This window comes from Oryx dammah, unplaced genomic scaffold, assembly GCF_014754425.2.
Source record: "Oryx dammah isolate SB20612 unplaced genomic scaffold, SCBI_Odam_1.1 HiC_scaffold_18, whole genome shotgun sequence".
NCBI classification, from domain to species: Eukaryota; Metazoa; Chordata; class Mammalia; order Artiodactyla; family Bovidae; genus Oryx; species Oryx dammah.
The window spans coordinates 16,502,288-16,518,451 of NW_024070202.1; the positions used below are offsets into that span (position 1 = coordinate 16,502,288).

Consider the following 16,164-nt stretch of genomic DNA (forward strand, 5'->3'; position numbering starts at 1 on the left):
GGGCCCGGCGCGGCCCGCGGCCCCAGCCCGCCCAGCCCGACGCCGCCGCCGGCCGCGGCCCCAACCGAGCAGGCGCCGCGGGCCAAGGGCCGCCCGAGACGGTCCCCCGAGAGCCACCGGAGGAGCAACTCACCTGAGCGACGGAGCCCCGGCTCGCCCGTCTGCAGAGGTAGCGAGCCCAACCCTTCCGTCCTCCCGGGCTACGTCTCCCTTCCCCGACGGTGCCCTCCGTGGAAACTTCAGCCTCTCCGGGCTTCTCTTTGCTAGTGCATTATCGAAGGTGTGAAAGTGGCTTTGGGAACCTCACCCCCCTGCGGTCGCTACGGGGCTCGGAGGAGCGGACTGCAGAGCAACTTTTATTTGACCCTTCTGCCGCCCCTTCAGCTTTTATCTACCATCACACGCCTGCATCGAAAGGTTTTTCAGTTTAAGAGCTGATTAGCTCACTCCTGTGTTTGCTGTTTGTAGTGGGGGAAGGAGGAGCTGGGTGAAACACTTAAAAAAAAACACGCACACCAACTCGGGCAGCAGATAAGGTGGTGGTTGTAATCTCTACAACCTCTTTGTGCTTTCCTACAAAGTTCCCATAATGTGTCTGTGCCTACCGGGGTAATTTTTTTCTTTTTTGGAGGGGTGGAGGCACTAGTTATGATGTAAGGATATCCTGTTGGGTGTGTAGAGGGGACAGTTTTGGATGTGCAATTGAAGTGTATAGTGTTTGGGTTTTTTTTTTTTTTTGGTCTCCTTTTCTCTACTTTATATAGTCATATGCATCCGGGCGGTACTGCACTGAAAACAGTTTATGCCCAACTCAAGACTTGCGTGGTAAATTTCTAAGGACCTATTTGTGGAGTGTGCTCACTTTTTTCCTTCCATTTTTAAGTACACTTAACAGTTCAGTTGAGCTGTTAAAGGATCTCGAGTTTCTTTTCTGTTAGTTGTCAAAGGCAATGGAGACCTGGTGGATGCTGTTGGCTTCCCTTAATGTTTTGTGTTTTGGTGTGGTTTGGCTTATCTCTAGGGACATAGTGCATGATCCAGTTGAGTCCTGGGGGAGAAGAGGGAGATAAGCCAAAACAGAGATGTAAAGCTCATAAGGGAAAGAGGAGTAGTAGCTCATGTGATGAGATAGCGGGTTAGGGCTACAGATGCTGCTGCTGCTGCATTGTGGAGAGACCCTATCATACCGCTAACAGGAAAAAATCTCTGCTTCCGAGGAAGTCATTGTGGAGCTCTGTATGGTGTTTTATATGGTATGTGGCATTTTTTTCATGGAGTTTTCTCGATGAGGGTCTCGGACTTGGAGAAAGTGATTGTGTTAAGATAGACTGCAGTTTGGGTGTTTTTGTTTTAGTATTTTGGACCTGTAATTTGCATGTTGCTAAGGCCCTTGTTTTCAGACCACTTGATGGTGAAGGCAGGGTTGGATGTAGTGCAGTGGTATGTGTACAGGAGCACCAAGAAACACATCCTGTAATCTGTATGCACCAGAAGGAATTTGCTCCCCTACTCCTCCCCCAGGTCAAGCCAGCTGCAGAAACTGACATCCTCCAGCAAATCCTGAATGAATGAATGAAAACAACGTGATCGCCCTAATAATGACCACAACTGAACACACATCTTTGGCTGTACTTTATAGAAAAGGCCACCATTTTCTAACAGATTAATGCCATATGCGACTCCCTTGCTCATTTTCTAGAACTGTATGAAATGAAAGGTAACAGAATGAAAAGACGGTGGCAGTTACATACGTTTTTGAGTGATTTAGCTTCAACAGTACATCAGTTGGGTTTTGGGACTTTCTTTTAAGGACTAATATGAGAGCCATAAAATAAGCACTGCAGAAAGATTCTGTCCAGAGGGTTTTGTGGGCATAGTAAGAGTAGTTTGAGCAATTGCTGCAACAATATGATGGCCATCTACTACCTCCTCCCCTTTTGCTGATAACCACTAACTAGCATGTTACAGTAGATCGTAGTACAACTTGCTTTTTCTGCATCTTTCAAAAGTCTTAATTGATTAGGAATTACAAGGTCCATCATCAAGTAGTTTTAATAAAATTTGTGACCAGACTTAAACTGTCCTCTTTGTTGTAGTACGGCACATCTGAGTTTAATGCAATTTTAACACAATCATGATGAAAACACTTCTCTGAGTCTGGCTGTGCAGGAGACAGATTTGCATCATCAGAGAGCTTGTACAGGGACTAGAAGAGGCCTTTCTGCTGTTTTTTAACATCAAGTGGTTTGTCAGTTTCTTACATTGAAGTGATTTTGAATGTAGGCTCTTCTGCCCCCAGTTCCCTGATGATATTACCTTTATGTTACTTCTCCACATCCCGCCTTGCTCCTCTCTACTCAAGTTAAATCTTTTCTGTTTACTTTGCTGTTTAAAATTCATACTATGAACAGTTGAACAATTTTTTCAAACGATTATCTACTCAGTTTCTTTTGAATTCTGCAAGGTTCTGACTTAAGTGGATTTTAGCCTCCACAGGTCAAGGTTCTTCCCGCTGCTGCTGCTGCTGCTGCTGCAGACACTGACATCACTATACTGCGTGAATGAAGAACAACAGCGCGCTCCATTTCTTGCTTTCCACCTCCTTCCTTTTCTGCACACTCCTCTGTGTGTGTGTGTGTGTGTATTTAAAACGGTATTATGCTGCATTTAAAACCACATTTAAAAATGTTAAATTAGGTAGCTAGTGGCTCAGGGATAGGTATTTAGTATAGAGGCATATTGTTTACAAAAAGCTTCAAGTGCTATGAGCATTTAGACTGGAGGTGACATAACAGCACTCGGTATTTTTTTATCTGGAATGGTAGTTATGGAAGAAAATACAGAAGCTGTAAACAGTTTTCTTTGTAGTTGTTTTACCAAGAAGTTAGGAAACAACATGATTTCTAAACATGTTAGATCATTATTATCTCCCTCTGAAACATTCTTAATATGCATTTATAGGGTTAAGTCTAGAGTAATAAATGATAATCAGATTATTTCACAAGGCTGAGAAAAAGCTGAATTATGTAAATAGGTACAATTTTAATATGGTATAATTTATAAAATTTAGCAAGAAGATGTTAATTTTCTTTATTTTATAGCACAGTTTTAGATAATTTAAATGGCTATCATCATAGAAGATACATAAGTCTCCAAACACCTTACTCTCTACAGATATCACCAAGTTTTATAAATTGAAACTATCTTGTTTATGCATATGGATCATATTTTTGTTTGCATTTTTAAAAATTGTAGTTTGCACTTTTAAAACTTCAAAGTTTGTTATTTATATTCATTTCTTTACTTCTGCCATTAGCAAAATGTCACCCTCCCCCTTGTTTAGTTCTGAAGGGTCTTGAAGTGGTGAATGACAAGCTACTGAATGCATCCTCAGGCTCCCTGTGATGTGTTTGTAATAGATGTAAAATCATAAAGTATTATGCAAATAGTTATTTTTTGTAATGGTAATATGTAAGTCTACCTTTGAGATAAATAGAACAACTCAAATGAGAATGTAACAGGATGTTAGTGTTAAAATTAATGATCTTAGAAATCATGTGTAACAGTGAAAAGAAAATAGAATAAATTTGCTTCATTCTGAAAACGTCATACAGCAAAACCTATGGGCTCAAAAACAGAACAAATACAGTTTTACTGTTCAAGACAGTAAGTAGCAGTTGCACAGCCTTTTGTGGTTTTCTGTAAGGATTGAGCATTGAGATGAATTATAAATTCTAAAAGATATAAAGACAATTGCATTAGAGCACTCTGGATGTAGAATACCACTTATTTTTAAGGGTACCAAACCTAATAACAAAAACATGGACGAGCTTATAATTTTATATATTTCCTGCTATGGAAAACAGCATGTGTTAATTCCTGATTTAACATAATAGATTTATTTAGGCCTAATAGTCTAACAGATTATTAACTCTAGAGTGAAATTTGATAAGAATTTTTCATGAGTGTCTTGAGAGCTTTATTGTTTTATACATTAAGAAGTTACTCTATTTAAAAGAAAATACAAAGCCAACTAACATACAATCCTGAATGACTGCCTTCAGAGTGTGTGTGTGTATGTGTTTTAATCAGTCAGTTTGCTTTCAGTTTTTTATCTTTTCATTAAATTTCCCCTCTTGAGTCATTTTTAGTGCTGTGCTCAATTTGTAGAATTCCAGCATTTTTAATTACATTTTCCCCCCATTTTAAAGATATTCAGACATTCTCTTATTATAAAGTTACTTCTCAGGCTAATATTCTTGAAAATTATGGTCTCGCACTCCTGTGGCCCCCACTTTAAAAATTAGTTTTCCTAGAGTGCTTAGAGTTACTTGTTTCAAAGCTTTCTTATACTAGACTGAAAAATATACTGACAGTTAAAGCTTTGACTTTTTCCCCTAAAGAGATAGCTTTCAAATACTGATTTTTGAGAAAGATTTTCAGCTTTTGAGAACTACACTAAGTATCAGTAGCATTCATTAATTTTTCCCATTAATTATGGTAATAAAACTTCTACATCAGTGGGTCAGTAGCAAAATGGATCTAAGTGAATTTATAGAAGTTTTTTATTCTTAAACTTTTTCATGCTCAAAATTACATTCCTCTCAAATAACTATTATTCTAAGCATATTGAATATTGTATACACCTAGTATTATAAAAGCGCCTTGATCAGTTTAACTGTATGTAAAGTTATGTGTACATATATTTAGCTAAAAATTACTTCATTATTTACTTCCTACAGAAGGACATTTCATTCACCACAGTGTATGTTTCCTCAAGGATTTAATGCAAATTAGGATTTATATATTGGGGAAATGTTGAAGGGTAATGTTATCCTTGTGATTTTTATTTTTGCTAATGCAGACTAAATGTGAAGAAGAAAATAAAGGAGTAATTGGGCTCCATGGCAGTGAATAACAATGGAAATAAACGGCAATGTTCAACGAATGGCTAGTAGGAGAGGATTTTTCTTAAATCTGAAATTTAAAACATTGCTAAAAGCCCATTTTATCAAAGCTTTCACATGTAGCTAATAATCTGCCAAGACGTATCTACTGATGACTTTGTTATTCTTAATTTTAGTTTAGTCTTTTCTCCAGAGTTTAAATCCCCTGATAGGATTTTCCTTAGCACCTGTCCGGGGTTTGTGCCTGCTGCTGCTGTTTTTGTCTTCAGTATATAATTTTGTTCTTTTATTAAATGTCTAAGAGACCAAATCACTGTGCTGTTTCTGTCCTGTGTTCTTTTTTAACAAGAAGTTGAGCTTATCTCATAATTGTCTCTAGCTGGGTTTGCTTAAAGTAAATGGAAGACAGAGAGCACACTGTCATCTATGATGTAAAAAACTTGAGAAACCGATGGAAGAGCCAGGAGCCATCTTGCTTTCCCTTTCTACCCCTCGTCTGAATTCCTGGAACTACTATGACTTCATCACTCATCTGGCTCATTCTAGAACAAGATTCGCATTTATTTTGCAAAAAAAAAAAACAAAACTATATATGTATACACACACACACACACACACATACATAATGGATTTATAGTAATTTTGAAGAAAATAGGAATATCCTTAATTATGAACAAATTGTGGAAAAAACATTTTTCTAGTATTTCATTTTTGTAGGAGCAAGCATGGCAGATACCTTTAAGCTGTGGTGTTTACCTCAGGTAAATGTTACTGTGGCAGCTGGCAGGACCAGGCAAGTTCATGGATACCTCAATCTTGCATGCTTAGTTGCTCAGTAGTGTCTGGCTCTTCGTGACCCCATGGATTGTGGCCCTCCCAGCTCCTCTGTCCATGGGATTCCCCAGGGAAGAATACTGGAGAGGGTTGCCATTTCCTCCTCCAGGGGATCTTCCCAACCCAGGGATTGAAACCACATCTCTGGCATCTCCTGCATTGCAGGTAGATTCTTTGCCACTGAGCTACCTGGGAAGCCCCAGATACCTCAATAACCTCTCCAATATTATGTTGTATCTCTAAAGATGTAGGTAGAAAGGAAGGAAACATGTGAGTGCTTAAGGCAATATATACTTTCATTCATCAAGAAAGTGGATTTGAAATCTAATTTTTGATTCTAGATATGGTGTTCACTCTACAGGATTATCCTGTTGCTCCTAATTGAAAGAAGACTCTGATACTGGTCATCAGCTGTGATTTCTGAGCTGTAAAAATTACTAATGAATAGGTTTTCTATTGCTTCCACAGCACTGTTACACTGTGCTGGAGTATGTTTTGACATTTTCAGAATGTCTAAAAATGTAAGACCTAGGTTAGTGACTGTAACTGAAATAGAATATGGTTGGATTGGTCATCTCTCTTTGTCACATAAAAGCCTGAGAATGTGTGTGAGTATGAGTGTGTGTGTGTGTGTGTGTGTGTGTGTGAGAGAGAGAGAGAGAGAGACAGAAGGCAGGTTTAAGTGACAGTGTGTGAGAAATCCTGGTTCCTGAAAGGTCAAGGATATGAACTTGGCTGTATCTGGCCTTGTGTACTTCTAGAATCTGTACTGTTTCTGAATTGTCTTATAGTGAGAAGTACTTTTCCCCATGATTATTAAAAGTTATATGTGGTGATAAACTGGTAAATGTCTCAGGAATCACTAAGCAGAGATTCTGGTCTCAGGTGATAGTCCCAGCAACTGGCGCTGGATTAATTTAGCCCCTCACCCCTAAGAAGCTAATAGTTATCCCTGCAATTTGTGGGTTTGAACTCTGAATGTTTGTAACTTAGTGAAATGCCACTATGTTGTACTTTAATGATGGCTCACCAAAAATAAGGATGAGTTAAACTTGTGAGACTCATTATTGTGTGGGAAGACTGGTGTCCAAAATTGTCTTCCAAGATACTAGAATTAAGAAACTCACTAAACTGGATGTGTTTCATAACAGGAATGCAAAAACTGTTACAGATCGCTGCCTGGTGTCACTAAAGATCAAGTATCTATCTCCTGCTGACAGTAATAGGCCCTTATTTAGCCAGTATGGCCACAGGGAGAGCTTCACATGGCTAACTTTTAGATTACTAAAATACTATTTGGTGAAACGGATGCTTTCTAAAATCATTATACAATTGTTTTCTTAAGCAGAACAAACAAAACTTCAATGAACTCTTTGTAGCTTAATTAGTTTTAATACGTATGATTGCTATAGATACTTTTGAATATAAGATTGAATGAGCATGGCCTATTACTGATCCTATAAATTTGCTTTGGGAAGTGTCTTTTTTCCTGATAAATGTGGAATGAAACAGTGTGTGGCCACATTTATTCCTTAATAGAATAACCTGGCTTTTTTCTCTTATCAAGTTAAAGACCAAAAAATTATTTTCCAAATGGTCCCGTGAAAGAACCTTAGAAACAAAAAGGTACGCTGAAAAATAACTAGATTTGAAGTCAAGAGACTTAGGTTATTTATCCACTTCTAACATTTGACTTATAGTAAGTCCCTAAATCTTCATCTTATTTTCTCTCTCTTTAAAATGAGATGGGTGGGCTTTTTAAGAGTTCAGTTGGGTAAGGAAAAGAGTCTACTATGGAAAGGAAAAGTTAAGTTTATTAAACTAGATGATTCTTTTGAATTTTTAAAACTAGTTTTACTGAGGTATAGCTGACAAAGTTGTATATATTTTAAGGTATACAGTTTGATGATTAGGTATACATTTACAAAGTGAAGTGATTACCATAATTAAGATAACTGCATATCTATCACTTCACAGAGCTACCTTTTTTTTTTTTTGATGTGTGATGAGAACACTTAAGATCTCTTCTTAGCAAATTCCAAGTATACAATACAGTATTACTGACTACAGTCACCAGCTGTACATTAGGTTCCCAGAACTTACCTGTCTTACAACTTAAAGTTTGTAACCTTCCAGCAACTTTCCCCACCTGCCAGTTCATGGCAACCATCATTCTACTCTCTCCTGTGAATTATTTAAATTAGATTACGCACATAAGTGAGATCATAATTGTTTTTTTCCCTGTGTATTTGTTTTTCTGTGTCTGGCTTATTTCACTTAGAAAAATATCCTCCAAGTTCATCTATGTTGTTGCCAATGGCAGGATTTCCTTTTTAAAAGACTGTAATAATCCGCGCGCACGCGCGCGTGTGTGTACACATACCTATGTGTATATATTTTCTTTATCCATTCCCCCATGAGTGAACACAGGTTCTCCATGTCCTAGTTATTGTGGAAAATGCTGCATTGAATATGGGAGTGCAGGTATCTTTTCAGGATCCTGGTGCTATTTCCTGTAAGTACATACTCGGAGTGAGATTGCTAGATTATATGTTAGTTCTGCTCTTAAGTTTTTGAGGAACCTTCATGCTGTTTCCCATTCCCACCAGTTTACATCCTCGCCAGCGGTGTACAAGGGTGCTCTTTTCTCCACATCCTCGCCAACATGTGTTGTTTTCTTATCTTTTTGACAGTAGCCATTCTACAAAATGTGAGATGGTATCTCATTGTGGTTTTAATTTGCGTTTCTCTGGTTAGTGACGTTTGAGCACCTTTTCATGTACCCTCATTAGCCGTTTATATGTCATCTTTGGAAAATCTCTACTTCGCTCTTGTCTATTATTTAATAACCATATTTGTGTTTTCTGCTATTGAGTTACATGAATTCCGTATATATATTTTGGATATAGCAAATGTATATATCCAAAATGCTAGGCTCTTATCAGATGTATGGTTTGCAGGTATTTTCTTCTGTGCCACAACTTGTCTTTTCATTTTGTTAATTGTTTCCTTTGCTGTGCAGAAGCTTTTTAGTTGCTTGTTTATTTTTGCTTTTGTTGCTTGTGCTTTTGGTATTATATCCAAAATGTCATTGCCAGGACTGAGCTTTTTCCCTATGTTTTCTTCTAGGAGTTTGACAGTTCCAGGCCTTATAGTTAAGTCTTTAATCCATTTCAAGTTAATTTTGTGTACGGTATAAGATAGGGTTCAGTTTCACTCTTTCGCACGTAGATATCCAGTTTTCCTAGCACCATGTATAGAGAGACTATCCTTTTCTCATTGTGTATTCTTGGTACCTCTGCCAAAGATCAGTTGACCATATATCTGGATTTTTGTATCTGGGCCTTCTGTGCCATTGGTCTGATGTGAAGAGCCAACTCATTGGAAAAGACCCTGATGCTGGGGAAGGTTGAGAGCATAGGAGAAGAGGGTGACAAAGGATGAGATGGTTGGATGGCATCACTGACCCAATGGACATGAGTTTGAGCAAACTCTGGGAGATAGTGAAGGACAGGGAAGCCTGGGGTGCTGCAGTCCATGGGGTTGCAAAGTCGGACACAACTTAATGACTGAGCAGCAACAAATATGTGTAGATTTATTTATCTGGGCCCTCTGTTCCATTGGTTTATGTGTCTGTTTTTATGCCAGTACCATACTGTTTCCATTGCTATGGCACTGTATAAACTAGACGATTCTTCGTATAATTAGTTATGTATTGAGCAAGTAGTCTTAACCAGAACTCAGTGTAGAATACTTTTATAATACTTTTACAATCTCTCTTCACAGATAACTTTTATAATCTCTCTTCTCTCTTGAGGGGTTAAGTAATTTGCTCAGGGTCAGGTGGCATGCACAGAGGCCGACAGGGCCATGTAACTCTCTAAGTCCTGCCTTCAGGTTAGCTGGAAGTTGCTTTTGGAACCCAGTTAATTATGGGACAGGAAAACATGCACAATGGGTAATCCCATTGCTTATATAGTTAAGACACAGAAAGGCCAAAAATAGTTTTGGCAGGGGGTTGGGTGAAGAGAAAGCTAAATGGGACTAAACTCTAGGGTCCACAGAACTTAAAATAGCTGCAAGTATTCCCAGTGATTCAGACCTCAGATATGTATATAAGAATGCCATAGCACTTCAGAACTTTATTATGTCATTATCAGGCCTTTCCCTTGGTCTGTAAAATATACTTTCTTCAGACAGAATTTAGATTTCATGTGAAATCTCAAAATCTGGGTAGAATGAGTCCTTTTGTATTTTCATATTTGATAATGTAACCTTTGCATTTGTAATAAAGCATCATAAGATTCCATTCAAGCATAACACTGATTTTAACTTTCACCGTTCTTTGACAGCTCATCAGCATTCAAAATAGTACCTTTTTATATTTCATTCTCATGGCAAAGTAAGGTGTGCTGTCTTCTCAGTTTATGCCTCCTTGGGCTCTTTTCCTTTTTCTAGGTTTGCTGATGTGATGTAGAAAGATACTTCAATCTGCATTTTAACAACTTCTTTCAGGATGTTGTGACATTTTTCAGTGTCCCTTGCGCTTACTGTATGCTCTCTTTGATAGTGTGGAGTATGGATCCTTTCATAAGTAACATTAGACATGGCATTTTTATTGTTGTTCTGATTCTGAAAGTGTTTTATAGAGTCTGTGTGATAAAGTTTCTCATGACATTTCTTCTGTAGTTTCCTAGTTAAATACATCAGTTTATAAGTTGGATTAGTGAAGTAATCTTTGTATCTTAGAAAATAATAAAAAAACGTACAGAGCTCAGTTGCTTAGTTACCTTTAAAAACTGTTTGCTGTGCGCATGTAACCTGTGAAATGATCTTTCCATAAACGGGTACAAAAGATCATAGTAAAATAGAGATTTTTCTCTATATTAACTGGTAATCTATAAACAAATTATATTTATGATAGTTTTGAGTTTTCTGACAGTGTCATTTTCTTTCTACTAAAGGGCTTTTGAAAGTACTCTGAAAAGAATCAACTGTCCTTTTCCTGTTTAAAGTCAGGTTGTTTCATTTAAGTGTCTAATACTAAGCAGGGATTAGCAAATACTGCTAAATGCAGTTTCATTAGTGTTGTAAAATTAGGGAGATAGACTGTGCTCAGAAATAATGTTTTGGGGAAAAGCTAAAATGTGCAGTAATATTTTGATCAGAGAGCTTAAAATAAACCTTATTTAAAATTCTGGTCATTCTTTACATATCTAAGTGACCTATTATTGAAAAACACCTGGTCAGTTGATCGCATTTGTTCATTCTTTCTCTTTTTGGTTAAAATACAAAAAGGATGTGAAGTGAAGTTGCTCAGTCGTGTCTGACTCTTTGCGACCCCATGGACACCAGGCTCCTCCATCCATGGGATTTTCTAGGCAAGAGTACTGGAGTGGGTTGCCTTTTCCTTTTCCAGGGAACTTCCCGACCCAGGGATTGAACCCAGGTCTCCCGCATTGTAGGCAGATGCTTTACCGTCTGAGCCACCAGGGTTGAGTACAGCTTTAATCTCAGTGATAACTGTTCATTCAAGAAATTTTTATTTTCAGTTATTGCAGTAGCTGTTCATTGTATGTTGATGGGTAAAACTAGTGGATTTTCTCTCTCTTTCACACAATGAATATTTATTGAGTCTCTACTATGTCTGAAGAGCTGTTTAACCCTTAAAGAATACATGTTCTAGGTGCAGTTGGTGTGTTCACATTTATATTTCTCGACAAACTCAGGTTATTTAAAATCTGCCAAGAATATGACCCACTGTTTTCTCTGAGCTTTGAACTTCACATATGAATTATTATGTTCCTATGCTTCTCTTTCAAGATTAGGTTGAGCTTTTTGGTATTCTTTTTCGAATACTGAATACTTATATGTTTTTCCCTTACTAGAAGAAGCTTAGGAGAGCATCATCTTGTGACTTCTCTAATATATCTAAGTCTAAGCTGTATTGCTGCCTAGACATATTAAAATACTCTGCTAAAGTTTGGCCTAGCTTTGTGGAATTAACATGAAATCAGCTTCTGAAGCTGTTCTACTTGGAGAAACTTAAAAAACCATCATGCCAAAAACTCATACTCAATGAAAAATTTAAATGTTTTCAGATCTGTCATAAAGACCATGATTATTCTAAGCTCCAAGTAGGAGAATGTGACTTACATATTTATTTCTGCTTTATTGTAATATAAAAATTTTAAAGTATAGAGCAGATTTTGGGGTGGTTATTTGCTTAAGAGAATATCCAATTTATGTGCAAGTAAAATTATTCAATTTACCAAAGTGTTATTTATACAAACTTTTTAGGAAGTCAGTTACACAAGATTGAGGTTCATCTGAGGTTGTAAAAATATATTACTGAATAGTGTAATTTCTCATTGCTACCTAAAATGTTCTACTGACATTTAGCAGAATTAATATCCTAAGAAGTTATAAATGAACATGAATAGATCTCTTCCATTCCCTTTCTAGTGTGAGTATTAAAATTACAAGGAATTTTGTATTCAGATAACCCCTAAGAGGGAAAGAATTCATATGCACTAATGATTCTGTTTCTCACATTTTTCTGTGGAAAGGTATGCTTTTAAATTCAATAAATATTCCAGGGTTTTTTTTACTGGATTATTTTGTCCTTATAAAAAAAGTTATTATTTGAGTTATAATTTCCTACCAAACCTTTCCTAACCAGTTTCATGGAGGAAATATTTCTTCCTTCATGAAAAACTTTCACCAAACCTTCTACTGTTACTAATGTCAAGAAGACAAGGCAATAAGTCAGCGTAATTAGACTAGCAATATGATTAACACTGTGGATTATGATCCTTATAGCTGTATATTTCTATAGTCTGACTTTAAGGTTTCTGTATATACTTAAGGATTAAGAAATTCATTGCTCACTATATATACACTATTAACTAACAAGCACCTACTGTATAGCAAAGGGAACACTACTCAATACTCTATAATGGCCTATATGGGAAAAGGATCTAAAAAAGAGTGGATATATGTATAACAGATTCTTTTTGCTGTACACCTGAAGCTAACAAAACATTGTAAATCAACCTCACCGCAAGAGAAATTTAAAAATAAACAAACATTCACAGGAACTTGAAAAGATGGTACAGAGAAGTCCCATGTATCCTCCATCAACTTCTCCTTTAATGAGTATATCTTACAGAATTAAAGGATGGCATCAAACCAGGATCTTTATGTTGGTGTGCCTGATGCTGTATGTGTGCATCAGTCCTATCGCGTGTGCAGCAGATCTGTGTAGCCACCAGTGACATCGAGACGTAGAGCTGCTCCGTCACAGATGTCGGAGGCCACACAGATCCCCTTCTGTGCTCCCCTCTCCACCGCTGTTCTGTCTGTCTACGTTCGTCATTTTGAGAATGTTAAATAAAAGGAATCATACAGTATGTGGCCTTTTGAGCGTGGCTCTTTTTCACTCAACATAATGCCACTGACGTATATCAGACTTGTTGAGAGTACCGATAGTCTGTTCACCTTTATTGCCAAGCAGAATTCCAAGATCCATGTATGTACCACAGTTTCTTTAACCCATCACTTATTGGAGTACATTGAGGTTAAGTTTGGGGCTATTACAAATAAAAATCTCTTTTATAAAATATTACAAAAATTTGTGTACAGATTTTTTTTTAAAAAGAAATTAATTGGTCACCTAATCCGATTATACCTGAAGTCCGCACAGTATCCATTAGTGTGGTGTGTGTGTATGTATATAAGAGAGAGAATGCTGCAAAGTTCACATTCCTTACTCAACAGTCGCTGGATAATCACTGGCTCCTGACACTTTTGCCATGTAGAGTAGAAAGTCATGGTCATCTTCTCATAATGCTGTAAGTAATTTTAATATGCTAACTGGTAGTGACTTATACTAAGTGTTAGTTACTTAGAGCTCTATGTTACTGTCCCATGTAAGATAAAACCAGTGGACATCTAACTAGATGAGAATTCTGAACATCTTCCTTGTGGTTATAGAGAAATTTACTATTTCTAACACAATTATATTTCCTTCTAGAGGCATGTCTTAAAAGCTGAATTCTTTGTAGTATTTACTTTGGGACTCTTTGGTAAAAATAAGTTTGTTGGATGGGTTTTTAGATACAGATTGATCGGTTTAAATATAAATTCCCCTTTCTGAGTCACCTAACATAATTTGGAATGACAATTCAGTTGTCTGTAGTTTAATTTTCTTAACAAGTATATGATAATTTTCTCTGCTGGAATTGGCTTTGTGATTTTTGAGCAGAAGATTATGTTGGCATTTAAATTCAAAGTTGAAACAAGCATTGAAAGGTGTAGTTATTGCATTTCCACTGATTGGAATGGGTATTCTTAAAGGTGGTAACTGTATATAGCAAATTAAAACAGACATGACCCTTACATCCTGCAAGTTTACATACCCAAATACTTTAAAATATCATTATAATTGTCCTTGGATGTTTTGCTCATGCTCTTTACCTCCTTGCTGATTTTGTTACCATCTATATATAAAGTTTTCACTTAAAGTATACTCTACCTATGTTTCACATAGAAGAATATATCACATGCTTTGAAAAGGTGGCCTAGTATCTTTTTCAGTGCTGACAGAAAACCAGTGATTTATCACTACATTTTACTCTGTGTAATTTCAAATTTAGGTCATGTGCTTTAATTATTCCCACGCGATAAGATAGTATTAGAAGTATCATTATCACTGTGTGTGTGTTAGTTGCCCAATCGTGCCCGACTCTTTGCCATCCCATGGACTGTAGCCCTCCAGGCTCCTCTGTCCATGGAAATTCTCCAGACAAGAACACTGGAGTAGGTAGCCATTTCCTTCTCCAGGGGATCTTATCTTCCTGACACAGGGATCGAACCTGGCTCTCCTGCATTGCAGGTAGACTCTTTACTGTCTGAGCCACCAATTTAAACTCAGAGATTTGGTACAGAAACAGCTGAATGGTTTCTTGTATTTGCTTACTGGCAGTATGAAACACAGCAGCATTGGTTAAGACTTTTAGACCCAGAGCATCATTGGATTGGGTTCTTAACTTCATTATAGCATAATTATTAACTTTTCCTCCTCCCTCATTTATCCCATTCTATGTCTTATCCCATCTCCCATCTCCATAGAATTATGTGCTGAATCTGGTAGCTTCTTTCCATCACCTCATGGCTTCATTACTGCTTATTGCTTTGCTAGAACTGCCGCCTCTCTAGTGGTTCCCCTGTCATTAGTCTCCCATCTCTAATTTACCCATTGGCATTGTTATAAACACAGTCTTTCTTTAAAAAAAAAAAATTCCGAAGTTCACACTCCTTGCCTTGACATAAATGACTCATGTTAGCATTCACAGTTGTGTACCTCGAGTACTTTGTAAACTGAACTCACTTTGTATTGAAAATGCTGTTATCTTTCAGTAGCTCCATACTTCTTTCCTTGTCAGGGTAAGGATTCCTTGTCAGGGTGAGGTAATCTATTGATTACTGTAAATAAAATTAGATTATTCTATTTGTGGTGATGATTATAATAATTCAGTGAGACACACTCTAAAATTTGGCTCAAACTATCTCCGAGGGTAATTCAGACAAACTGCCTTTCTATTGTAGAGACTTCTAAGTATTCACCAAATCCTCTTTTGTCTCCCTCTTGGCCCACATCTAGACTATTTTTCCTATTCCTTGCAATTAGATAAAGCTTTGTGATATACAACAACACTTTCATCTGCGTTCAGTAAAAAAGCACTAGTTTGATCCTCCTCATTCTTCTCTTTCCTCATTTGCCAGCTGGATGCAAAGAGTTTAGCAGAGGAGTCTAACCAAGGCCCTGGGGGAATGATGGAGCCATGAAATGAAGGAAGTCAGAATCCATGAATGATTATATGGAAGGCCATCTGTCAGCCAGGAAGATACACTGAGTTTTTATTGTGATAAGCCACAAATTTAAAAAAATGGTAGCTGCTAGCATTAGCAACTTTGCTGCACTTCACAGTTTAAAGAAATGTGGTCTACCAGCTGCTTCTCCTGGAGCCGCTTTGAAAATTCACCTTGGGAGTGTCCCTTAGCTCCTGTGATCCAGCGCACAGGCACATTTGGTTCACTGTTGTCAGTGCCTCAGCCAGTATGCAGGAGACCCTACATGAAGTTCACACACCAGGACTGTGTGATCTGGGTGGAATGGATTTATCTTTATGTAATTTGCTATTTTATTTTTATTAACTGAAGATCTTGTAACATTTTTGAAAAAGTTTGGAGATGTTTTAAGCATTGATAGCCTTGTGGAAGTCAGTCCGTGGTCTTGCAGAGTGCCTGTCAGGGCACTAAGTTTAGTGGTCTTGTTATTTTATATGAATGTTATTTTTCTTGGGCATGCAGAGAATGGAAGAGTTCTTTATTATATGAACCTAATGACCTGCTTGTGAAA

General features: G+C 37.3%; 1 protein-coding gene and 1 long non-coding RNA gene across 2 annotated transcripts in view; one reads left to right on the top strand and one right to left on the bottom strand.

Moving 5' to 3' along the window:
* LOC120877992 overlaps nt 1–568 on the bottom strand; it is a 9,713-nt gene extending 9,145 nt beyond the window's left edge. Inside the window, exon 1 of the long non-coding RNA XR_005724436.1 lies at nt 134–568. This is a non-coding gene — a long non-coding RNA (uncharacterized LOC120877992). The remainder of the gene's footprint in view (nt 1–133) is intronic.
* The window catches only part of GLCCI1 (glucocorticoid induced 1), a 110,345-nt gene that overhangs the window by 705 nt on the left and 93,476 nt on the right, over nt 1–16,164 (top strand). Inside the window, exon 2 of the mRNA XM_040260509.1 lies at nt 1–169. This exon is cut by the window's left edge and continues 1 nt beyond it. Coding sequence (XP_040116443.1) covers nt 1–169 — 169 coding nt within the window. The remainder of the gene's footprint in view (nt 170–16,164) is intronic.